Raw genomic sequence first — 27100 nt, 5'->3', positions numbered from 1 at the left:
TCTTAACGCAAACACTCGCTTGAAAATGTGTCACTAAGTCCCTAGAGAAGTTGCACGTCCTTGTCCTCTCTGTTACTCCATCCACGGAAAGCACTTGAAAAGAGAAATGATTATGCTCTAATCGGTGTTTTTCTTTGCAGGATTCTGTGGACGAAGTACAAAAGACGCAAGGAAAATGCTCAATATGACGGAATATTGCACAGAGACGGCACTTCGGAGTCGATAGCCAGGCCATTACATTCCCATCTACTCAATGATAAGGTAAGTTGTAAATCATGTTTTTTTTCTCGACGTCCCTTTTCCCGCGTTTTATGCGATATCGCGAATGGCACTCAACAACGTAATTTCTACGCCGTGCCAGAAGATGTTAATGCTCTTTTCGCCGGATCCAATCACCGTATAAGATGTCGTTCTTTCGATTTGGACTGATTTAAATCGATTTTACAGCAGTCACTTTTAATATAACGCAAGACGAGGGATTAAATATACTGAATGGAATAATTATTTTGTTTTAACGAAACGTGATTTAGATGTTATTAAAATTCTTCTATCTAAACTATTTTTTACAACAAATTTGAAACTCTGAAAATGAAAAATTAGATTTTAATCATTAATTTTGGCACCTTTTCCCTTTTGGTATATCTCAATTTTTTATAAAAAATATAGTTTGAAAAAATTACTTAAAAAATAGGTTTTTGAATCTATTCTTATTTCCATTAATTCGGCTTGGCTTCCATACAACAAATTTCCTCAGTAACTATTCATTTGGAGAAATAATAATGTTTTAAGTTACATAAAAATTCTTTCACTAAGTTTAACGTTTAACCTAACGAGGAAATGATTAATAAAATTGTGTATAAAATTTTTAGTTATTATTAATTTTTGAATAAGGCATAATAACAATATTTTTAAACACTAAACTATGGCCTATTAATATAGTATTTAGTATTTGGCTACGTACTAAAAACGCTGAGCTTGTTAACTGTGTTGCATATGTTGGAGGTTAGTCCTGATTCAAATTACTTATTTCATTCCTTTATCATCAAATATCAGTATATCATTTTGATTAGGATACCTTAATTAATAATTATATTTATTCACACAATGGTTTCTAAATGTGAAAGAAGTGAACTTGATGGTAAAATTTAATCAAGTTAATAGAAATTGGAAATAATTGATAGGCAGAGATGTCATTCTCCAAAATGATGGTTTATTGAAAAACAATAAAACATGAATTTTGGGAATTAAAATTTAATTACACCTTTCGAAATTGTAACTGAAACAAATTGCATATAATGCAAATATGACAGGCTGCATATTAAAACCGCATGTAATTAAATTTTCAGATAATAACACGGCAAATTTCCGCTTTTATTGAACCTAATATTTAACAAAGTTTATAGGAGAGGGTTTTCTCTTAAATATCAACCATATAATTAAATTATATGACTAGTTTATATCAACTTTTTGACGAAATTATTGATATTATGGATGTTTCATAAATTTCAGTCATCTATTTGAAACATTTTGAAGTCTGAAAGGCAATTCGAATTAAAAAGAGAAAAGAAAAAAGCACTACTAAATGTTAATTTTTATTCTAGATACAAAATATTATTAAAAAGCCAATAGTGTGTATTGTATTGAACAATTTTGAGAAGTAGGACAGTTTTATTTTAATAATCTAGATAAAGAAAATGTTGTTGAGCTCTAAAATGGAAATTTAAGTCTGCAAATTACTTTTTAGTGAACTGATTTATGAGATGCATTCAAATGCAGAACTTTTGCATAAATCTGATGTTATTATGTTAATTCACTTCGTTTCATAGATTTAAAAAGTACAAAACTGCTGTTACTGAAGACGTTCAAATATTGTAAAATCTCAAGTTAATTTAAATTTGAATAAGCATATTTTCCTTTTCAAGATGCTTGTTGAAAATGAAATCAACTTAAATGGAATTCCAGATACAACGTAATAAATAAAATAAGTACATATTATTTTCTTGATTTCGTGCAAGACAATTTTTTAGAGAACTATTTTGATATGTGTAATAGACAAAATGTGAAATTTACATTAATTTGAAACAGATTTGTAATTTGTCACCAGTTGGTTTATAACATTCAATTTAATCATTTGCGATATTTATTGATTTCAACTTTTATGTTGCTGCTTCATTAAAACATAGATATGTATCATTTGATTTATACATTTTCATTTACATCCCAGAATAATTATTACTGATGCAACTGAAACAACAACTATATTTTACATTAATCCAATCGTAAATCCCAATAAAAAATAAATTAGAAAGCTGAAAACATTTCCTGAATGGTTTGTAAATTAGAAAAGACGAATAAAAGTAGTACATTTTTTTTATTGAAATTTATCTTTTTCCAGTAAGCTATACGTTGGATGCACGAGACATAAAGTAGTTCTTTGAACATCCTTTATGATGGTCCTTACTTACAAATATACCTAGTTCCTCTCTCATTTCTACCACTTCTAAGAGAATTTCTGAGTAATTTTAGAGTGGAAGGAAATTGTTTTATTACTTTATTGCTTTATACCAATGTATTTGTTAATTGTCTCGTGAATTTAGAAGAATGTCTGCGCATTTAATAAAATTCGCTAAGAAATGTGGTTGGAAAATCCATAATAAAAATATGAAATTGGCTAGAATATTAACTTAACCTTCAGTTTCATAATAATTTTATCAATAAACATGTAAAATTATTATGCGAAATTAAATAAATGCTAATTTCTTGTATTAAAAATGTTAATATAAACAATTTTATTTATAACTTCAAGCACGTTTTCATTTCTAAACTGATTAAAACATACGAAAATATTCAGGCATAAATTCTAATTGTCTTACGTTCAAACCGTTTGAGAAAATAAAAAAAAAAACGTTTCCTATTTTCTTTGAAAGTATCGAATATAACGTACACTGAAACTACATTTGAGAAGGCGAAGGTTCTTTCTTTAAAACCGTACTTCACATTTTTAGTAAAATTTATCTTGTTTCAGGTACAGTGGAGTGTCTTGATGCACATAAACTTTAAACTATAAAGTAGTTCTTTGAACATTTGATGGCTTTTGATTATATATGTACTTCTTATATCATGTCAGTTACACTTAAAAGGATTTGTTTTTCATTTTCATATCAAAGAAGATATTCTCTTGACTAATGTCATAGTTTAGTAATTTCTTGGATTATATAATTATCTCTGTGTATTTAGCTGAAATTCTATACATTTGGCATCAAACAGACTGGAATTTGGTTACGAATTCCAAGTTAATGTTATGCAGTTCCAGAGAAATTATATAAATTTAACTTTCAAGAGTAAAATTAGTGCCTAAAGCCTTTTTTATAGCTCACAGTAACAGTCCCTTGCTAATCCAAGAAAAGTCGTATAGTTTGCTCAATAAAATTTTACCGTGCAACCGGTTTTCTTTAATTTATTACCGAAATAATTTAAAAATCTCCATGAACGCGAGGATTAATGTTAGGTCCCACACACTTTAAAGCATATTTCGTCACGTAGTAACGGCTCTTTGACCCAACTTAATCTGATTAAAAGCGCTAAACGAAATGAGATAAACGCCACGTTCTCCTGGCGCGAATAACTTTCCTCCAATTTAAATATTAAAAGCTTATAACCGACAACAAGCGCGCCGGCGGTTTTGTTATTAAAAAATTTTCCGTGGAATGGTGTTACGAACTGACAATTTTTTTCACACAAAATAAAATTAGCTCACCATTATTCCGCACCGGCTTCACATCCAATCGATGTGCAGCATCTAATGCTGTCTAGACTAGACCATTACGTCATGAAAGATGCATTTCCTGGATGAATGGTTGATGGTGAATTATGCAATTCTCCATAGAGTGTTTTAATTAGTCGAACCGCTGTCTTAATTGAAAGGGCAAATCCAATTTTAAAGCTAATTTAACATTACTTCCTGGACGGTGTCTATTAATATTGCTGTGCCGAATGAGGCTGCACAATGCTCGACTCCGTAGTGTTGACTATTTAATGGCTTTGGATTGGTGTCGGGGATTCCCAGATGTGAAGGATAATTTTGAAATGAGATCTCTACTTAATTAGGTTTGTTATTATTTAAACTTTCGGACAAGTAGAATTGTTTAGTTTGTTACTACTTAAAGTTTTGAAACTGATTTGATTATTTCCATTTCATTTGGGTATTCTAAAATTATTTGGTTTTTAGAAATTTCTATGCATTATTTAAATACTTTATGTTCAATTTACTATTATTGTTTTATAATCATCTTTTGCATATACTTAATTTTTAGTATTTGTGCCTTACAATATTGAAATTTCTCCTTTAAAATATTTATTTGATTTTTTATGTTATACTATTATTATATTATATTTTCATAAATCTTACATCTTACATAAATTTTTCAGTTTGGGGTTTTTATATATATTTTAATATTAAAAATATTTTTTACTATTACCTTCTAAACAAACTTACTGTGTGTTTTGTGAAATTTCGTTTTTCCCTTTAAATTTTTAATATTTATTGTTTCATATTCTATGCATTTTATTTTTTTATCAGTTAATATTTAAATTAATATTATTATATTTTTAGATATTAAAATTTTGTTAACAAAGTAAATAGAATAAATTACAGATATTTTAATTATTAGCAAGGCTGTATGTATGTTTAAGAATAAACTTCTAAATAAAAGTTTACTATATTAATTGTATACTATGCTAAATTTTAATTTGCCATTATTATCAATTTTTTACATATTTTAGTTAAATAAAATTTAGTTATAATTTTTAGTACTCTTTAAATTTTTAAAATTTTAACTGTGTTTTTTATATTGCTACTTTTTAATTAATATTTCTATAATTTTTTTATTCAAATTGTATCCTTGATATTTATTAATAATATTAATATTTTTTAGACATTTTTTATAATTTATGTTTTCTATATGCTTAAGATCTTAATATTTTGAGTTATTTATATTCGTTTATCCATTCTTTAAATTTTTATATATTTCAATTACTTTTTTATTATTTATTATTAAAATCTTTTCATTTCTTGTGATTAAATTACAATAACTAAATTTTTAAACTTTAAAATTAATATGTAGGTAATTAATTTGAACTCTTTCTACATTTTTTTATTAAATTTATATATTTTGATATGTTATTCGGTTTATTAGATTGCTTAAATATTAGTTCAATTTCAAATCATATTTTTACGTTATTTTGTATTATTTTTATTTTTTATATATACATAACATACTTAATTTATTAATTAATTTATAAAATTTTTATAATTTTTTTCATTCCCTTGCTCCTTTATTCTTTTTTAGAATTAATAATGTATATTTTTTATTGTCCTTTTTATATTTTTTATTTAATTCTTATTATATACATTTGAAATATACTATTTAATTTAAAGGAAACAAATCAATAAAATCATATTTTTGTGATATTTTGTTGATATTTAATAATTTTCTTTTTATTTTTAACTACATAACATACTTAATGTTATAATTATTTTTTGAAATTTCTTTAGATTTATTTATATTATTGATTTTTTTTTTCTAAAATCGTTCGTTTTTTCAAGATTTTTCAATAAGTATTTTCATAATCTCGCTCCTTTATTTTTTTATAATTGATAATGTACATTTTTATTGCTAGTCTTTTTATACTTTTTTATTTATTTCTTATTTTATACATTTTAAATAGTATTAATAAATTTTATTTAATTTAAAAGAATACTTTTGTATTTAAAAAAATCTCATTAATCTAGCATCATCATTTCTGTATGTTGAAAATTAATGAAAACTTTATTAAAATACGTAATATTGAATAAATGAATGTTTTAATCTGTAAATGCGATGTAAAAACGAACGTTACAATCACACGTAAATTACACTCGGTAATTTTAATAAATTGTTCATTCAGATTCATCCACCATTTTCATTTCATTTAACATTTAAATTACTCCCGACTACCGAGTAAAATTAATTCTCCATGATTTTCGACCTAATGAAATAAATCACAGACAAATAGAATTTTGGCGTTACGACAAGTTTCTTGGATGGCAATTAAAACGGATCTATTTGATATCTAATTTCGGAACATTCGGATTTAATCCAACACCGATTTTGCATCGTTTACAAAATTTACCCAATTTGGACATTGAATCAATACCACAATTCCATTTGTGCTTAATTCGTTCGCGAAATGATTGGACGCACTTTAAAATTTCACTGGGAGCATAAAAACTAATAAAACGTCGAACAAGGTCATGTAACGAATCGAGTCGGGCTGTTAGCATTAAAAGATGCAAATAAAAAAGCAGTTTGCCAATTAAAAAATGTGTTTAAAATGAGGTCAGCGAATTGTTTTTTTTTTTTTTGTTTTTCGTTTCTTTTAATTATGGCTTTAAATAACATTGTTCAATGTTCTAATTATAGTGTAAATATGCAATTTCGCACCGTTTTCACTGCACCAGTGAATAATTCTTGCTTAATGTTGGAATTGTGCAAATATACTAATGATACATTTTTACCGGTCGCACTTTTGTTACGAATGGTAAATTGTAATTTCAATGTAAACATGTTTAATTAAGCCTGGATCAAAATTAATTCCGAAGCGACTGGCGCATTCGCCAAAATTCGTAAAAGTTCGTACACAAATATTCTATTAAATTAATTGTATCCCGAGACATTCGAAGTTGCATTGTTTGCGTGAAAAAAAAAAAAAAAAGAAACGAATTGTCATTTTATCTTGTTGTGACTCAATAGAAAGGGGACATTAAAATGCAAATCTTCATACCTTAACACTACAAAGAGTTTAACGTTCTTTGAACACTGAAGAATGCATTTAAATAGTGCAATTAAATAAATTGAACCCATTATCTGGCGTCTTTAAAGTAATGGTTTTTTTTTTCAGTAAAGTAAAATGTTTGTTTCATTCATTGTTGAAAATTTAAAAGAAAATTTCGTAAGAATGAATGAAAGGTTAAAATTTTTGTTATTCAATTCAATTTTATTTTTTTATTAGAAATTGTTTAAAATATTAAATCTAACTTTTTCTTACTGATATAAAATGATATTTTTCATTAGAATTTCATCAAAACTCAAGTAATTTACGCAGAATTACTTTAAAAAATAATTTATGGTTTATGAATTGATATTGTTTTAAGACATTTAGAATTTTTGATTTAAAAATTTAAATAATGTATTATTAAATTAAATTTTCCAGTAATTATTTTCTATTTTAATATATTTATGATTTGCCTATTGCTAAATTTCATAATAACTGTTTTATGAATTGTTTAATTTATTATAGACATTTTTACTAGAATTACAAATAAAAATACCTGAATTTTACAGAAATATAGTTTTATAAAAATAATTATTATTCTATTCTAATATATTTATGATTTTTTAGAACATTTACTAGAATTACTTGAAAAAATTCAATTTTACGTATTTTACAGAAATTTATTAAAAAAGACTTGTTTTTCTTAACTCATTCAAAATTTTAAATTTTTTTTGATAAATCACTGATTAATTTACTATTTGTTTTGTTAAATTTATTATTTTTATTTATTTTTTTATAGATATTTTTGCTAGAATTACTTTAAAAAATCAATTTTGGGTATTTTACAGAAATTTATTTAAAAAAGTATTTTTTGATTTTTTTTTTCAACTTAACTAGCTAACTAAGTTTTGAAAATTTCAGAGTAAATGTTTTATGAATCCTTTAATTTATATATATTTTTTCATTTTTTATAGATATTTTTATTACAGAAATTAATCAAATAATTTTTTATTTTTCTTTAACTTAACTAACAAGATATGTTAGTTAGTTAGTTGAAAATATAGTAAATAACAAAAAATGTGAATTTACTTAGTTTATTAAATAAAAATAGTCAATTTTACAATAATTATTCTTTTATTCTAATATATATAAGATTTTTCTAAATTTTTATATTATTAGATTTTTATTTATTTCTTATAGACATTTTTACTTTCTCAATTTTAGGTATTTTACAGAAGTTTCCTGAAAAATAATTCTTGATTTTTTTTAACTGATTCAAAATTTGAAATTTTTAACTTACATAAAAATTACATTTAAAATTAAAATTTACTATTTATTACTTTATTATTAAAGGAAAATAACCAATTTTTCAATAATTATTATTATTCTAATATATTTTTGATTTATTTACATTTTAGTTATTAGATTTCATAACAACTGTTTTATGTATGTTTTATTATTTATTTTTGTAATCTTAAAAATATCTATTTTGTCGAAGAATTATAAAAACATACAAAATTTTGACAATTGATTAAGTAACTAATAAAAATTCTTAATTTAAAGAATTAATTATAAAATATTACTCCATTAAATATATGGTAAATATACAATTTTCTAATATTTATAATTTTATTCTAAAATATGTATGATTTTATGATTTATCTACATTTTTTAATATATTATCAGTTTTTTAATTATTCGTTTATGTATAATTTTTAATAGAACCACTTAACACAATTTAAAACACATTTTCAAAAAAATCTTTAAAAAGGTATTCTCTAATTTTCAAATTTTTTTTATTTTAAAATTTTATAAATTTTTTGTGAATACTTTTAGTACAATTGTTATTAAATTTCACAAAACAGTTTTATGTTTAATTTTTAAATTTATAATTATATTTATTTATTTGTGGAAATTCTTTAGTAAAACTACTTAAAATTATCTAAAAATCAGTTTTAAGTAATGGGCACCAAAAAAATTATATCTGAATTTCTTATTAGTACATATATTAATACATAAAATAGAGAAAATAAAAGAAAATGGTAAAAAGCCCATTTCCGGTAAAGAAACGAGGACCGGTGCGGGTATCACGTCTCAATCTGGACCGTCGACGCCAGAACCCCATAATTTATGGGGCCCCCAGAAACAAGACGAAAACAATGTCATTACATCATCGGGCATCGGAACCTCTTTAGAAAAAAACCCACCCCATGCACGAACCGCACCTGTCCCGGGTCGAGCGCGGTTCGGTGATCGTGGCAGGGGCCCGGGACGAGGGGGTTTCCACGATCCGCGAGTGCATTTGGGCAACAGGCCGTTGGGAGGCAGCGAAGGTCTTTGGCCGGCCATTCACTTCCAAATTCTGCGAGCCAGTGTCCCTTTGCACCGAACTGGCACTCGATCCGTCTCGCTCTGCGGTTTTCGCATCGGGACGCACGGGCAGAAGGGAGATGGATGTCCGCTTGCCGGAAACATGGTCCGGCAAAAAGAAAACCATGCCCCGTGTGCACTCGATCGCTAGTTTCTTTTCGGGGGGATTTTGTTTTGTCGTTTTGGCAACCGCACGCTGGGCCCATCTCGATTGTTGCAAGGGAGTCGTAATTCGATTTACGGCTAATGCAATGTTAAACCAGATTTAAACTGAATCTGTTTTTGGTTGCTGTTGTTCAGTTATTACATAAAACAAATTTTAACTTTTAACAGAGAAAAATAGTGTGTTTTGTTTTATCGTAATACTACTTCTTCCTAACTAAAAATTAAAAATTAAATTCTAAATTGAATTTGTAACACAATTTATATAAAAATTATTATAACTATATCATATATCAACAAGATATTATAAAAATTGAATTGTTACTATGAAGGATATAAAAAATTTATGAAATATTAACATTTTTTAAAATAATTTTATTTAAAATGCAAAAATTTAAGGAGATATGGCTATATTTAATATTTTATAATATTGTTCACAAAAATATAATAACTATAGGTCTGTAAATTATAATTTAAAATATATGATTATTTTTAAATATTAATTTTGTAAAATTAATTCTTAACAAAAAAATAGTAAGAAATTAGTCATCTAAAAAATTAGTTTCACTTTTTAGGTTAATGAAAAGCTAAAATAAGAAAATACATATACAATACAATAATAATTTTGATTTTATTTATTCAGACATTACTGAATGGAAATTGCAATTAAAAAATATAAACATTTGCACCAATTTTTTATATTTTCCAAATTTTTGTTAACTGCGTGAAAAGTTAAAATTATTTCATAAAAAAAACTAAAACAATTTTAAAAATTAAAATAAAAAATTATACACTTTCATAAATAAAAAAATTAAATTATATATTTTTTAGTATTTTAAAAAATAAATATAAAATAATAAATATATTTTTTCTATTTTTAATAAATATTATTCAAATATTCTTTGAAAGTAACCAATTTAATAAAAATCGTAAATATTTATATACATTTGATATTTACCATATTTATTTTAGAAAATATCAATTATTTTTTTATGAAATTATTTCATAAGAAGAACCTGAAAAATTTCTAACATGAAATATAATGTTTCTAGGTAAAATTATTGAAAAATATAAATTTATTTTTTATTTCATACAGTATACCATGCATCATAATTTCAAAAAAGTATTACAATTTTTGATATCTAATATTAATAATAATGTTTATTTTATTTATTTTTTTCTGTGCGTTATTGAAGTAAACCTAAAATTGAGAATAAGAACATAATGTTGGCGTCAATTTTAAATTTGTGAAATTTTTATTAAATATAAGTTACTTTTTTATATTTTTCTATGTATATCAATTAGATTATATAATTTAATTTGAAATTGTTTATATGTAAAAAAATATGAAAAATAAAAAATATTTATTAAAATAAACGGACTTGTTTAGCAATTCATTTTATTACATGATACATAAAAAAAACTTTTATTAATTGATTAAAAAACTAATAATTAATAATTATTCTAACGAATATGAGGAAACTTTTAAGTAACCTTTACTAATTCAGTTACTAATATATAATTCATCTTTAAGATTTCGTAGCATTACTTAATTTAAAGCCACTAAACGTGATTTCCAATCAATAAAAGTCAACAAACGGTACAATAAACTTACTTTTTTATTATGTTGAATTAATTAATTATTAATAAAACATTTTTCAGTTTCAGAAAGTTAACCACTGTGCGTAACTAAAAAAAGAATTTTAATGATTCTTCTTAATAAACATTATAGAAAACAAGTATAAGCTTTATATTAATGTTTCATTGAACTTAATAATAAAGGATTAAATATATTTATTTATAAAGCGTCAAATTTTATTTGACATTTTCTATTAAAAATCATCAAGAAATAATGGAAATAATGTTTAATTAATTATGTCAGTACTTTTAATTAATTTCGTAAATTTTCTCATAAAATGAAGCTTTTAATTAATGCAGATTATCTATAATTATTATTTTATTTTTGTTTTAATTTTATTTTAAACCCACAAATCAGTCCAGTTAACAAGTAACAAATGAAAAATCGAAACACTAAATGTTGCATAAATCGAGATAAAAATTCTATAAATCACACGTTCCAAATCTCGTGAATGTATAATTACAGCAAGATAAAATTATATGTAACAAGCCTACATAATTGCAAACTCGAAAAAACCGAACACCCTTAAAAACGTGTACTGGAAAGTTTATTCGCGAGTAAATAATAAGTGCTTAATTGCGTTATTTGAAACTAAATGCTATTTGGGAAGGGCAACGACTTTCGAATCAGGGGCGTGTGCACGGTGGGCACACACAAATAAATGTGGGAAATTTAAAAGTTGTTACGGCGAACGATCACAATCGGTTCAGTGGCTTATCAATTCGAATTTATACGAAAATCATAATTAAAATGTATCTGATAATTGTATGGTAACCTAGGTGAAATTTCATATTTCGGCCACTATATAAACTTGATCAACTTTCAAAACATTTAGTTCGTATAGATTTCCGCTCAGATAATTTAATTAATTAATTTACCACATTCATTTAAAAGTCAATATCAATTATGAATAATTAAATTATTATGGTTCCAGTTTTTTTTACTTAGATTATGTCTCAAACAAGAACAATTTTTAAATTTTCAATGGACAATGCGTGCTTTAATATTCTACTGAATTTTTGACTATGTAAAACCCTTAATTCCTCGAGGAATAAGTTAGTTTTAAATTTAATATACCCATTCACTTTCTTTTAGACAAAAACAGGTGGAAATCTTAATTTTCCTATTTTTTATTGCAGCTCGAAAAAAAAAAAAATAATGATTTCTTCGAGTACAATGGCTATCTAATATTGAAAAAATAAAACTCTTATGTATTTTAGTCACTAAATCCGAATCTGCAACTAAAAATAAGATTTCCTATTTATGATTTCAAAGGTACTCACCCTCAGTGTCACCTGAATGAAAGGAGTAGAAACATTAGCTTTTATTATGGGTAGTTTTTCAAAGAAATCATTATACCCGAGATATATGTATATATATATCTATAAACATTTTTATTATTTAGTTAATTTACTACATTTTCGACATTCAAACAGATAAATATATATTTAATCAACCAGAGAATGTCTTGAACAAACCAAAACAAAATCTCACATTTTTCCCGAAGAGCGAAACGCCACTGAAATGTTCGTATGTGTTCGCTCTAAGGGTCGTTAAATTTTGGACAACTTTTTAACAAAACAACCAGCTCGAACGTTTCGAACTTATGCCGGTTTATTTGCCATAGTAACTAAAAATTCCTCTTTTGAGTTTCGGCGGCATTAATTAACCAATGCATCCTCGTGTTTACATTGCTCTTGCTGGATCCGACTATTATTTAAATCTCTCGCATTTTTTGTAATTGCTACCCTAATAGGGTATAATTAGCAAATTTCTCAAAACGAAAACATTAAAAATGCTTAAAAAAGTCGAAATCATAATCACTAATTCTATGTTAATTACAAGTTTAATTTATAAAAATGATGATTGTTTATCTGCAGTTTTATTTTTTCTTTTTTTCTGATTTTAATATTAATGAGCGATTTATTTTCGCTTTGCACTAAATTTAATATGTATCTAGCTTGTGCAAATGTGTTGTCATAGAATAATTTATTAAAAATATATGCTAATTAAACTTTTGTGTTTGATAGCAACACAAATTTCACTTATCGTTTGTATTTTAACGCGGACCATTAATTTTACATTAGACAATCAAAAATGCGTCCCTGCAGTATATTAATCGCGAATAATTTTGGTGATTCGCAGGAAAATACGTACCAGAATGTTCGTCGAAAATGAATCCACCTTGTGGATTTTTAAAAAAAATATTGTTGTCGGATTATCTTTCGCCGAATGCGAATTAAATCGGAGGTTTTTAAGGTAACGAATACGTTCCAAATGCAGAAACTGGATTTATCCGATGTGACCTTACATACTAGGACGTTATGAAATACGTTTATGTTCGGCTATCAAAACGCGAAACAGAAAATAATAAAAATCGCATAATTTATTTCGACATTGATTTTTAAGCCTGCAACTGTTTTTATTTTAAAACAAATTTATTCGCAATTTTTAACTAAAGTTCAGTGTTAAAAGTGTGCATAAAACAATATGAAATTTAATATTTTGTCTAAGCAACTTATCACACTAAATTATCTAATATATTACTTATTATTTTAATGAAAAGAATCTAGAAATATGAATATTTAATTGAACTGGCGTTACCATGTTTTAAAAACACGCATTTAATTAAAAAAATTTTAAAAATGCAATTAAATTAATATAATATACGTAATTTAAATATTAATAAACTGAATTAATTAAATAATAATAAATAATAAATATAATAAAAAATATAAAAATAATAAAATTATTATCAACATATGTAATTTATTAAATATTATATATATATAATATATTGATTTATATTTTTATATTACTTAACTATTTAACGAAGATAGTAAGATTTACCAAAATACACATATTGTTATTCTTTTTATTTTTGATCGAAATATGTATATAAATTAGAAAATTCTGAAAATATTGTAAATTTAATATAAATAAATATAAATATTGAATAAAATAAATATATACATATTATATTTAAATTTATATAATTATTTAATTATGGTTTTTATAAAAATTATAAAAATCCAAATATCCTTATCTAATTTATACTTTCTTATTAGTAAAAATGCTTAAAAATTGAAAAGTATTAATTTAGTTTATTTATCCTGTCACAACAAATATCAATTTACTCTAAAACGTATTTTGTATAAGATTATTATTGTTTATTTCTTTTAATTTTCATGCATACGTTATTGGAAAACAAAATTATAACAGAAATAAATATGTTTTATTTAATAGCCAGATTAATTATGTAAAATAAATTAAATAAATATTATAATTAATTTTTATTATTTTATAATTATTTAATATTTTTATAAAAATTTTACAAATCTTGTTAACTTATCTATTCCTGCTTTATTTTTTATTATTTAATTAAAAAAAATGTGTGAAATGAATGAAAAATATTGCTAAAAACTATTTAAAAATTAAAAAATATTTAACACATACTAATTCACTCTGAAATGTATTTTTATATAAAATTACTATTTAATGAAATCAATTTCAATTTGAAATTATTTTAAATACAAACAAACAGAGAATATAGGGAAATATTTAAAAATTTATTTATTAAATTTTGTAATATAATTTGCTTATAAAATAAAATAAATATTATTTTTAAGTATGTATTTTACTGATATCTATTTAACAAAACTCTTGTTTATTCATTATGTTAATAATGAATTTTTATTTATTTTTTAAGGCAAAAAAATATTGTTTTATGCCAGATATTTTTATATATCTTTACCATTATACGGAATGAATTATTTTAATATTTTCACATTATTGTTAATTTTGATAGGACACACAAACTCAATATAATGTTTCTATTAAATAAAATGAATTAATTGACTCACATGTTATCACTGAAAACGTTTCAAATTAATTTTAAAATTTTGTGAGAATTTCATGACAGTTTAAATTATTGTTATAAAAATTCCAAATTGTTAAAAATTATTTATTCATTATTACTAATTTAAACAATAGCTTTTTATTTAGATTGACTTATTCTGAAATGTATTTTTATATATGATTATTTATTAAATTCAATTTCAATTTAAAAATATTTTAAATAAAAATATGTACATAGGATATAGGGAAATATTTAAAAATTTATATATTAAATAAAATAAATGAAATAAATATTATATTCAAGTATGTTTCTTTTACTGATATACATTTTTTTATTTATTGGGTTACTAAAAATTCTGAAAAATATTAATAAGACTATTTAAAATTAAATAATATCTAATTTTGTTTATTTATTTTTGAAGACAAAAAATATTGTTTTATACCCAATTTTTTATATAATTTAAATAAATAAATATAAATTAAATAAATTTTTAATAAAAATATATGGAAAAGTTTTGATAGGATTGCAATTTGTATAAGGCTCAATTCAATATAATTTTTTGTCTAAGCATGTTTGCATAATTGTATGAATTAATTAATAAGTTTAATTGTTGAATAGTTATAAGTATATATATATATACATATATATACATATATATATATATATATATATATATATATATATATATATATATATATATATATATATATATATATATAAGTATATATATATATACATATATATACATATATATATATATATATATATATATATATATATATATATATATATATATTAAAGTGTTCTTTAAAGTTAAATGTCTGTCCAATACTTTATTTGAGTTGTTTCCTACATGTTGGATATAAAAAAAATTAAAATAATAATTTGATGTTGAAATCTTGTTAAAGAAAAAGTGGAAACCATCAAATTAAAATGTCAACAAATCTGCAACAAATAAGAAAAAAAAATCCTTCAAGTTTGCTTGGCAGTGATTTTTTTCCATTTAGTTGACGTTAGCCCGATCCTGAATAATTATAAAACAAAACTTTTAATTAACATTTCTCTAAAGACGGCTGGCTAATTTCCTGTACGACATCGTCCATTTTTAATGAAACCCCAAGACTCATAGCGACCAGTTTCTCGCAGATCTCATTGCATTTTTTTCCACCCAATAGAGCCGATCCGTAGCGCGGTCTCGCTCCCGCATCACCGACGTGCAGCAGCATTTGCTATAGTCCGACCGAGAAGTGCAATGTTTCGAATTGGGGTCACCAAATGCACCAAGGCCATATTATTTGGCGGCTGAGCGAATATTTTCACAACGGTCTATTAATAGTCAGCCGAAAACTGTGCCTTTGCAACTAGCAAAAAGATAACTCGCCTCTTTTTTTTTTTGTTTTATTCATTTCACAGCCACGATACACTAAACGAATAATTGCGAGATTCTCTCGCAAGTAGTTTTAATTAAGGCATTAATGTGCCTATATATATAAAATGTATGTTATCTCGTATGCGGTGATTTACGGTGATAAAATATGCAGTGGGCATATTAAGTGTGGGTCAACGTTGCCGAATAACATTCGATGGTTGTTAATAGCACATACATAAATAATTAAGGTCGCACAATTTTCTAAATACCACACGACTCTTGTTGCGACAAAGTTCGACAAGGTCCCAAAAAAGCAACGGCGGTCAAAAATCGAACTGTTCGCGATGATAAATTAAGGCGTGTGGGGCGGGTGGTAATAAATCGAATTGTTGCAGTTAGAAGGTCGTCGGAATCAAAACAGATTGCCATACAGAAATTTTTTACATCCGGTTTCGGTCGGATATTCCGATTCGACCCTGAACACTGTTTATTCTAACATCTATTGCACTTGAAAGTAATTCACGCTCATTTATTAATGCATTCAGCGACAGACGAAAATAATGAATGTATTTTTTATACAAACAATAGGTTAAAAACCTGGATAGAGACAATAACATGACTATTTAGTACGGTTGCCATATAGATATGTAAAAACGGGTAATAAAATTAGAATAATATGCATACACTACACGACATTATTAAGTACCAGACTCGTATAATGTTCCACTCTTTTTTACTTTTTCATGGTGCAAATGAAATAAATGGGGAGAAAATGGTTTTAATTAATTAACTTCTGTTTAATGTAATCTTGATCTTTATAACTCTGCCTCCGAATATACATATACTAAAAATAAAAATAGGAAATATAAGCTTTTAATTTCAGGAACATTACACTCGTTTACATGAAACTTATTAATTGTAAAATTTTGACTAGAATTCGAAAATATTAAAAAACCATTCATTATTAAAAACTGGAGTAAATGGTGGCACATGTTTGTTTGTAAAAACTATATTTTTTATCTCATTTTTGTCTGAATTTTTAAATTGAAATAAATACATGAATTCTGATTATTTGACTTAACATAAATACGCTAGATATGTAATAATGAGTATTCGAAATATATACATCTTTTTTATCTTTCAACTTTCAACAAATAAGAATCACCGAAAGGCAAATGTTTATCCAACAATTACTGCTTTGCGAAGTTCCAACTTCTTTCTTGCAAGATGAGAAGTAAGAAACTGTTGTTAATCTAGCTCTTATCAAAATAAGTAGTGTTTTGTTCTCTAAATATCCTCCATATAAATCTCGGCTAAAATTGAAAACTAACTTAACATAATATATGCTAGTTAATGTAATAATGAGCATTCGAAATATTTACATCTTTTTTTATCTTTCAACTTTCAATCAATAAGAATCACTGAAAGGAGAGCAAAACCAATGTTTTCTTTACTTCATTATATAGAGGAATAGGAAAGAAAATAGGGTTCTTTTATTGAAACAGTATTCTTAAACATTTCGTACATTTTCCTTGCTCTAAATGAAACTAAATTAAACAAAAATTTAACTTTTATAACTTATATATGTCAATTTTTTCTGTTTTTTAGATTGTTATGCAATAGTTATAGCAAAGTTTCAACTTCTTTATTTTTCTTTTTCAGAAAGTTTACTACCTTAATGAGCAAAATGAGAAATAAGAGAACAGTTCAAAATAAAGTCATAAATACTGCTAATGCAACTTTTATTGAAACAAGTATTGTTATATTAAATCTTCTCCATATAAATCTGAGCCTAATAAAAAACGGAAAACTTTAGGTTTTGGTAGCCTCATTTTTATTTATACATGTCAATTCCTTCTATTTGTTTTACATTTTTATACTATAATGACTGCTTTGCAAAGTTTACCAACTTCTTCTATACTCTTTATTAAGTTTAGTTAATACCACTTAATGAGTATAATGAGAAATTAGAAAAGAACTCAAAGTAAAGCCATAAATGCTGTAAATGCACCTCTTATCGAAACAAATAGTTATTAATTTTTTTCAAATAAATATCTAATCTAATAAAAAACGTACCTTCAAATAAAAATTCATAATCACTGCTTTGCAAAGTTTACCAACTTCTTTCTTCGTCTTAAGATCACTATCTTAATATGCAAGTTAAGAAAATAGTTCAAAGAGAAGTCATAAATGCTGCTAATCAAAATCATCGAAGTAAATACTGTAATGTTAAATATTCTCTATCTGGGCCCGATAGAAAACTAAAAACTTTAAAAAAACTAAGTCTTGGTGGTCCTCAAAAAAATAAACATATGATTTTTTTATTTCTACATGCCAGCTTCTCCCATATTTTTATGCAACAATTACTGCTTTGCAAAGTTCACCAACTTCTTCCTTGCAAGACGAGAAGTAATAGTTCGAATTAATCTTATAAATGTTGCTAATCCAGCTCCAGCTAAATATTCTCCATATAAATCTCGGCTTAATAAAAAATTGAAAACTTTATGTTTTGGTAGCTATCAAATAAATATTTGATTTATTTGTCAATTTCTTGTACATTTTTATGCAATATTTGCTCGTAATTTAAAAACTTTTAAAGTTACGATGCTATGATCGTCTAGATTACCTACCACCTAATTAATGAGTTGGAAATGATAAAGGTAAACATTTTCATCAAAATTTAATCACTAAGGAAATAAGATATCAAGATTATTAAAAACAGTTTATGCTAAATGATGATTAATTAATTAATTAATTGTATGTAGTTCACTAGTTGAAATTTCTATTTTCTCTTAATAATTTAATAAAAAATTGAACAATAATATTTTTGCGGATATTTCTCAAAAAGGCTAATTAAAAAAAAAACATTAATATCTTCGATTTCTATGGTAACTTTTACCCTAGAAAAGGTTACGGTGTATGTGTTTGAAATTAATCATATATCAATAAACTAGCATTATTCCTACATTTGCCCTACTATGCACAATGACAATTTTGCACATTTTTCAAATTAAATCGGCATCAAACAACTCAAACAGAAACATAAAAACCCCCATAAAACAAAACGAAACTAAGGCATTCATTAAGACTATGTTCCGAGCTTCAAACTTTATAGTGACATAAACCAGAAAAAACGCACTGAAACATTAAAATAACTTTGTTTGCAGGTTTATTGCGCATAATATTTTTCGCTTCAGGACTTTAACTGTAAAACCGCGGCCGAAAAAAAAATAGTTTTATATTATATTTCAGTGTCTGATTTTAATCTAGCGACTTTTTTGGGCTACAAAAGATATCGCAAACAAAAGTTGTTCTTAGAATACAAATAACGCCGTGCGTTTCCCGAGCCTAAATGATGTCATAATTCATTTCTCCGAAACGGCATAAAATTGTGCAGATGCTTTTATGCATTTTTACTAATATTCTAGTGGGAAACGACAATAAAAATATGATCGAAATGTTAAGTAGATATTTTTATGATCCAAGATAAGAATAACTATCATCAAACTTTTGTGCACATTGTAAGTCAGATAAAATCTATGTGTAATTGATTGTTACAAGATATTTTAATATACTCCGGCTTTTATAAATGAATGTAAGAAACATCTTTAGTAAAAGGTCTCTAATTAATACTAATAATAATTAATAAAATAATAATATGTTTTATTTTTTGTGAAATAAATAACAATTCTTATCAAATCACTGAAAAATTGAAAAAATATTTGCTGAAAAAAATCATTTTTAGTTAAATTTTTTGTTTCTTAAAATACTTTTTTTAAACTCTGGATATCCCAGCATATTTTGGATTCGTATGGTACGTAACCAAAATAACATACAAAATTCCTATTAAAATTCAATGTGAATTTTTGTTGTTTGGTAACTGAAACCATAACTTCGACAGACTCTGAATTATCAAATATACTACAAAATAAGAAGCAGTGAGGTTTGAGTGTGATGGGGCATATATAAAACAAAAACAATATTGATAATCAACGCTTTTGTTCCAAAAAATAATTTTTTGTAATAAATATCTTCACTACCCTTTGAAAATAAAAGACATTATTCATTACTGTACTTCACGTTAGCCAATAAAATTTATCGTCCAAGATATAGTTAATTCTCGATTTTTTCCGTATTTCTTAAAGTATTTAAATTAGAAATTGAAGTATTTACTTATTTAGCAGCAAACATTTCGTTATAGTAATTTAAACTGGAAATATACATATACGTCTAAATTCATTCGCATTATAACTGGTTGACGCCTTATCATAATTAAAAAGAGATGTAATATTAAAAATCTTTCCACAACTGACTCCACCACATACACACGATCAAGTATTTTTTCAAACTGAAAATTTGGCAATGTTTGGGAACTTTCTTTGGGTCGGTTTTTGGAGTTATCTCATCGGCTAAAGGCACGCCTCAGCCTCCTACCATTAAATCAATAACCTGAACTTAAAGCCCATGCCCAAATATTGCAATCAAATAGAAATAATCAAGATTTACTTATGAAACGAAATGGCGTGAAGAGGCACATTTAAAAATGCCTCTGCAGAACTTGTTACCCACCTATCTTAATTTAAATATATTTATTATTTTAAAGAATAAAAACATAAAAATGTATTTTTTTTATATTAACGTTATGTCACTAAAATTATTTTCTTAGGTGAGGCACTGCCTCACTTGCCTCATCTGAGAAGACTCAGAAGTCAGTTATATCTCAGAAACTATTAATCGAATAGAAATAGAAAAAATATTATTATTAAAAGTGGTCCTCAAAAAACAAACATGGTGTCTCTAAGATTAACTCTAAAGAGTCCAACATCACTTCGACATTTGATTATCTTGAGAACATTTGACGAATTTGATAAATTTCTTAATAATTTAATAATCTTAGAGTAACTTTTATAATAAAATGTTGGAAATAGGTTAAACATAAAAAATAAAACCCTGTAACTTGTAATTTGTTGAACGGAAGCTGATAAATTTTAAATTAAATTATTTATTCAAGTTCTTTTACTATTTATAAATTTCAAAAATATTCTATTTTTTAATTGAATTTAAGAATTCAGTGGTATTTTTTTAATCAAAGATGTTATATCCTTATCGAAACATACAGTACTTCAGTGTTTTATTGAGTAAATGTACATTTTGAAATATAAAATAATAATTATATTTTATTCAAAATGATTACCATCAATTACAGTCAATAAAGCATTTATATTAATGCTTAACATAAATCCATTTGTACATTTTGAGAATGTCAACGAATTTAATAAATGTGTCAGATAAAACGTCATTTCCCAAGCACATTTCGACGCTAAAAATGCACGACGTTCCCGAATCAATACATGCATCGAAAACACATTTGTACAGCTCCAGTGACATTGAATTTCTCAATACATATTGGAGATGAAGTATTTCATTTTGATGGAACGGGCTTCTCTTCGCATATGGATGTTTAATATTGTATTTTTGAGATGTACTTTTCCATTTGCGACTTCACTTTGACGTTTCCACTGGATTAAAACGTTCGTGACACGTGGTCGATTTGTGACACAATAGAAATAAATCCGCTAGTTACAGATAAAAAAATATATGTATATTTTAAATATTGATACAAGGTCTGCACATATTTGTTTACCCGTTCGATTTGAAACATTCCGAGAATACGGTATTCTTATCATCATCTTCATCATCGACATCATCATTTCTACTTCCAGCATGCAATTCCGTGAACGTTCTTTCGCTCTGCCAACAGTTTTGATAATCCACAGTTGTTTTTGCAGATTGTCCGTTCGGCAAATATTAGTTTTCAGAGCCGTCGACTGTTTGCTCGACTAATATTGCACGTTCTAAAATGTCTGCGAATTCGGGGTCTGTAACATTTCGACAAAAATTTCTTTATTTGGCTAATTAGTGAACGTGCAATAATTGTTTGACGGCATTTTTTGTTATTTGTTAAACTGTAAATTGTGATGCATACGTGAAAATGCAACTAATTAAATACTTGAATATATAATATTTTTAAAATGATAGTTCTAAAATAAAAAAAAAATATCAAAAATGTAAGAAAATATTTTAAAATAGTTTCACCATAAATAATTTGTTTCACTTTATTTAAAATATATGACTAAATTTTATAAAATATTTCGATATCAGCAGATTTGTGCTAAAACAATATTGTAAATTAAAATTATGAAAACAAGTATTTTTGACATTTTTCCCATAATATTGACTCATTTACTTGAAATTGACTTTTGTAGTATTAATTATGTTAGCTAATACCACATATCGAGTTTTATTCCTTTCAAAAGAAGAAATACTATCTAAATTGTAAGGATGCATTTATTGGAAAATGATATTAATATATCTATAAAAATGTTTTAACACAAATATGGGTGCTTTATTAGATAACACGTGTAATTTAATATCTTTCCTCATTATTTATTTTCCTTCGATATTATATTTTAGTTCTATACATAACAATGTCATGAATACAATATTTTCTGTATGTACAAATTTTATCTCAGTAGTATTTATATATAATATTTATTTAAACTATATTTTCTATGATAAAAATATTAAATAAATGTGATAATTTTCGCAACGTAAAAATTTTATTTAAACAAACTGATAAAATCATGCTTGAGTACCGTAAATTTTATAATAATGATTTGCGATTGCCAATTTTAAATTTTATTTACTTTGGATACTTTTTTATTTATAATTAATTTACTTTGGATACATTTTTATTTATAATTAATTTACTTTTGAGGAATAGTAGCTTAAAAACTGCAATAACAAACAGTATGCATGCCATAAAAAGTATTATATTTAGTTGACTAGACAATATAATTATATTATAGAAATTATTATTATATTAATGTTTGTTTAATTTTGCAATACTTATTAATTCATCTTATAAATAAAACAGGTTAAAAGGTGATTTCTTGTTAAAAATTCTTTCTTTAAGACTAATAAAAAATTAATAAATTTATATGATTTCTAATTTTTATATTTTTGATATTATTTGTAGTACATTTGTAATTGTATTAATTAATAATATTCCCTCAACTCCATTGTTGTAAATCTGATGTTCTTTTTTTATTTTTAAATTTGATTTTTGTATTATTCTTTTATTTATATAATTATAAAATATAATTATATAATTTTATTTACATAGATGGTCCTTTTACGAATTTAATATATTATAACAGCATTAATTCAGTAATTTTAATTCAAATTAATTACGTTATTAACTATTAGATTAGAAAAAAATTAAATTTATTTATTTACTTTAATATTTTGAATTTTAGTACACTTTCAGTAGTTTTTTGTAATCAATTTAAAAATTTAATCATATATAAATAAGTTAGAAATTTTATTAACCATTAATCATCTTAATATCATTTAAAAAAAAATATGTTTGTGCTTTTTAATTTTTACATTTTTTATTGATTTAAGACTGAATCTTATAATTCTTTTCAATTTGATTTTTTTTATAAATATTTTTATATAAAAAATTATACATTGGTAATTATGTAGTTTTTAACTGATAAACTGAAGTAAACTGTAAAATAATTTATATTTTTATTTTTCGGGAATAGCATACATGTTTTTGTTCTACATACATATTATTTCCTTTTTCAATTTTAATATATTATAATATTGATAATTTATTAACTGCAAACTTTAATTTATCATTATTTAAAAATATGTTCCTTTTTAATTAAATTTGATGAATGTTTTTCTATTTTGGTATTTTTTATTTATTTTAATTATTATAAAATACAATTAGTTATTATTGTTTTTAGCATTAATATTTTAATATTATTTATCTGTCGATTACTGATTATGTAGAAAACTACATTTAAAAAATTCATAATACTGTAAAATTAATTTATAATTTATATATTTATTTATTTTGTTTAAAAATGGTCATATATTTTCAGTTTCTCTTTTAATTTTAATACTCTATGTTAGTGACGCTGTTTACCCTTTTTATCAATATTATTTTTTTAAATTTTTTAATATATAAAAAGTTAAAAGAATGATAAGAAAAATATATAATTTACTTATCTAATTTTATTACACATAATAAATTCCAATTAATTATTATTTTTAACGTCAATATTTTAAAATAAAAATCTATCGATTAATAATTATAATAAATATTTCTTCTTTTTACATCAATATTTTATTATAAAAATCTAACTATAATAATATGAATATGTAAAATTATTTATAATTTATAATATTATATTTTTCAAAAATTTTAGTATTTTGTAATAGCGACAAATGAATTAAATTTAAAATTAAAATTCCATTTAATTAATTTTTGACTAAAAATTAATTTAAATAAATATTTATTAATTTTTTCAATCAATTTTATGATATGTTGGTAAAAAATTGTTAAAAACGTTTCTTAAAAATTAAAAATTTTTTACAATTTGTAATCTTATACTTTTAAAAAATTTTAATGTTTTATAATAGTGATAATTTAGTTTAAAATTTTAAATCATTTTAATTAATTTTTGAAAAATAATTTGTTTCTATATTTGATAATAGTGATGTTTATTAATTTTTTCAATTATTGTGATACTTTGATAAAAAAAATTGTTAAAAACGTTTCTAAAAAATTAAAAATTATATATAATTTATATTATATTTTTTAAAAAATTTAAAATTTGAAAAATATTTGTTTTAACTTTTTCTATATTTAATAATAATGAGGATACTAAAAATTAATGCAAATAGATTTTTATTAATTTTTTCAATCAATTTCATGATACATTGGTAAAAAAATTGTTAAAAACGTTTCTAAAAAAAATTTTCAAATTTACAAAAAAAGTTATTTGTGGCGCATTCTCCATTTTTTAAAAAGAGGTGATGCGATTGAGCCGATTTAAAATTATTAAAATAAAACCTACATATATAATGGTGATTTGTGTGAAGAAGTGGAAAAAAAAGTGGACGGGGGTCGTCGAGTTTAAGAAAGTCGCACGATCGTCCGTGGTATAAACAGCGAGCCGCGGCGATAGTGCATCGGCCGCACCGAATGCGTTACACCCAAAATTCCCGCATAAAAAACATGGAACGTCATCGTTCTATTGCCGTCGCAGTCAAATAATGAAAAAAATCCATCCGCCAAGTGCGATTAGAAGGACCGAGATGGATCCATTACGTGTGTCCGATGGGCTCTCTATCTCGCTCGCATCGTCCATAGCCCAGCAATTTGACTTTGCGAATTCGGAATGTCAAAGCGCCGCATTCTTTTTCCGACACGGTTCCCAGCTCGTTCCCGCTCGCTCCCGCCGCCGCACGGTCGGTGTGACCGCGACGCAAAATCGGGACTGGTGCCAAATCACGAACTGCATTTTCGGCGGTTGTTAAACTCTTGTTTTGCACATTATATATTGCTATCTATGCAATAATAGTGACTAGACGAGTCGTCGCTTATTTTTAGCGCATTCAAGGCCACGGGCTTATTCAGGATGTCGATTTTTTTTTTGTTGCGCCCCGTTGTGCGGATGCAGGTTAATGCACTTTGGCTTGTTTAAATAATTTTTATGGTTTGTTATTTGATGCAGTTTGGTTTTTAAAGATGTTCCCATGAATTAGCGGCGCGTCATCGACGATAATTGATTCTGGTGCTGCATCGATGCATTCGGTTTGTTAATTGAGATGCGGCTCTTACATTTTATTTATTATTTTCTCTTGTTTAATTGTAAATATTTGTGTGTTCGGTTTCTAGAAGAACAACATGTGCATTTATTTTTAGGTTATTTTATTATTTTTCTGATTTTGTATTATTCATTGATAGTTATTAACGCATAAAAAGAACAAAAACAAAATAAAACATTGTGTATGTTAAAGTGTTTGTTTTTAATATTGCACATCTAAATCACTTTGAGATAAAATGATGAAACTTTTATTTTTAAAAAGTTTGATAAAATGTAAAAACAACAATTTATTTTTATTTTGCATTTTAATTGAATTGTCAACAAAATTATGACTAATCCCTAATTTATTTTGGATAAACTATATATTAACTTGTTATTATTAGTTTGGTTCTTTTAGCTTTACTGCATCTTGGAAATATTTGTAAAAGTACTGGAATTATAAAAAAATATATTCGTACATTTTTATTAATTTTAAAATATGTATCTGTATGTGTAAGGAAAAAAATAATTTAATTAATTATATTTATTTATTTGTATATTTATGACTAATCTATTTTTTTTTTTTTTTGAATAAAATACAAAAATGTATAATAGTCTTTTACTATTATTTCTCTTAATTTACTCTTTTTAGAAATTACTGAAAGTATAAGGAAACAATAAATTTACGTATTTATTTTTCAATTTAGTAGAATTATTGAATAAAATTCTAACTATTTTTTTTTAATTAATTGTGAATAAAATGAAAAAAATCGTTTTTTTATAATATTTCAGTTATTATTAAATTTAAAGGATTTTTAAAACATATATTTATAAATTTAAGAAAAAAAAATAAATTTACTTATATATTTTTATTATATGGCAGTTTAGTTAAATTTTTAATGCAGTTGTAACTAATCTTCTTTTTAATCACCATCAGAAGGGCAAAGTCTATAGAAGGGAAAGAAAAAATATTTATTTTTATTAGTTTACATGTTAGTTGAATTATGACTAATTTCTTTTTTGTAATCAGTTATGAATGAAATAAAAAGTATGTTTTATTGTTTATTAAGTGCTCTTAGTTACTATCAATGGATAATTACGTAATTTTACTTACATAAAAGTCCTTTCAATTTTTATACATTTTAACAGTGATCATTTGTTAATTTGAATAAGATTAAATTACATTGCTAATTATTAAATTTATTAATTTTTCGTTTTTTCAT

General features: G+C 24.5%; 1 protein-coding gene across 1 annotated transcript in view; it reads left to right on the top strand.

Annotated features, from left to right (window-relative positions):
- LOC109608822 (uncharacterized) overlaps positions 1-27100 on the top strand; it is a 45944-nt gene that overhangs the window by 11688 nt on the left and 7156 nt on the right. Inside the window, exon 5 of the mRNA XM_020025370.2 lies at positions 141-261. Coding sequence (XP_019880929.1) covers positions 141-261 — 121 coding nt within the window. The remainder of the gene's footprint in view (positions 1-140; positions 262-27100) is intronic.

Source organism: Aethina tumida, chromosome 1, assembly GCF_024364675.1.
Source record: "Aethina tumida isolate Nest 87 chromosome 1, icAetTumi1.1, whole genome shotgun sequence".
NCBI classification, from domain to species: domain Eukaryota; kingdom Metazoa; phylum Arthropoda; class Insecta; order Coleoptera; family Nitidulidae; genus Aethina; species Aethina tumida.
The sequence above is the reverse complement of the archived record's forward strand: the minus strand, read 5'-3'. Positions and strand labels throughout refer to the sequence as shown.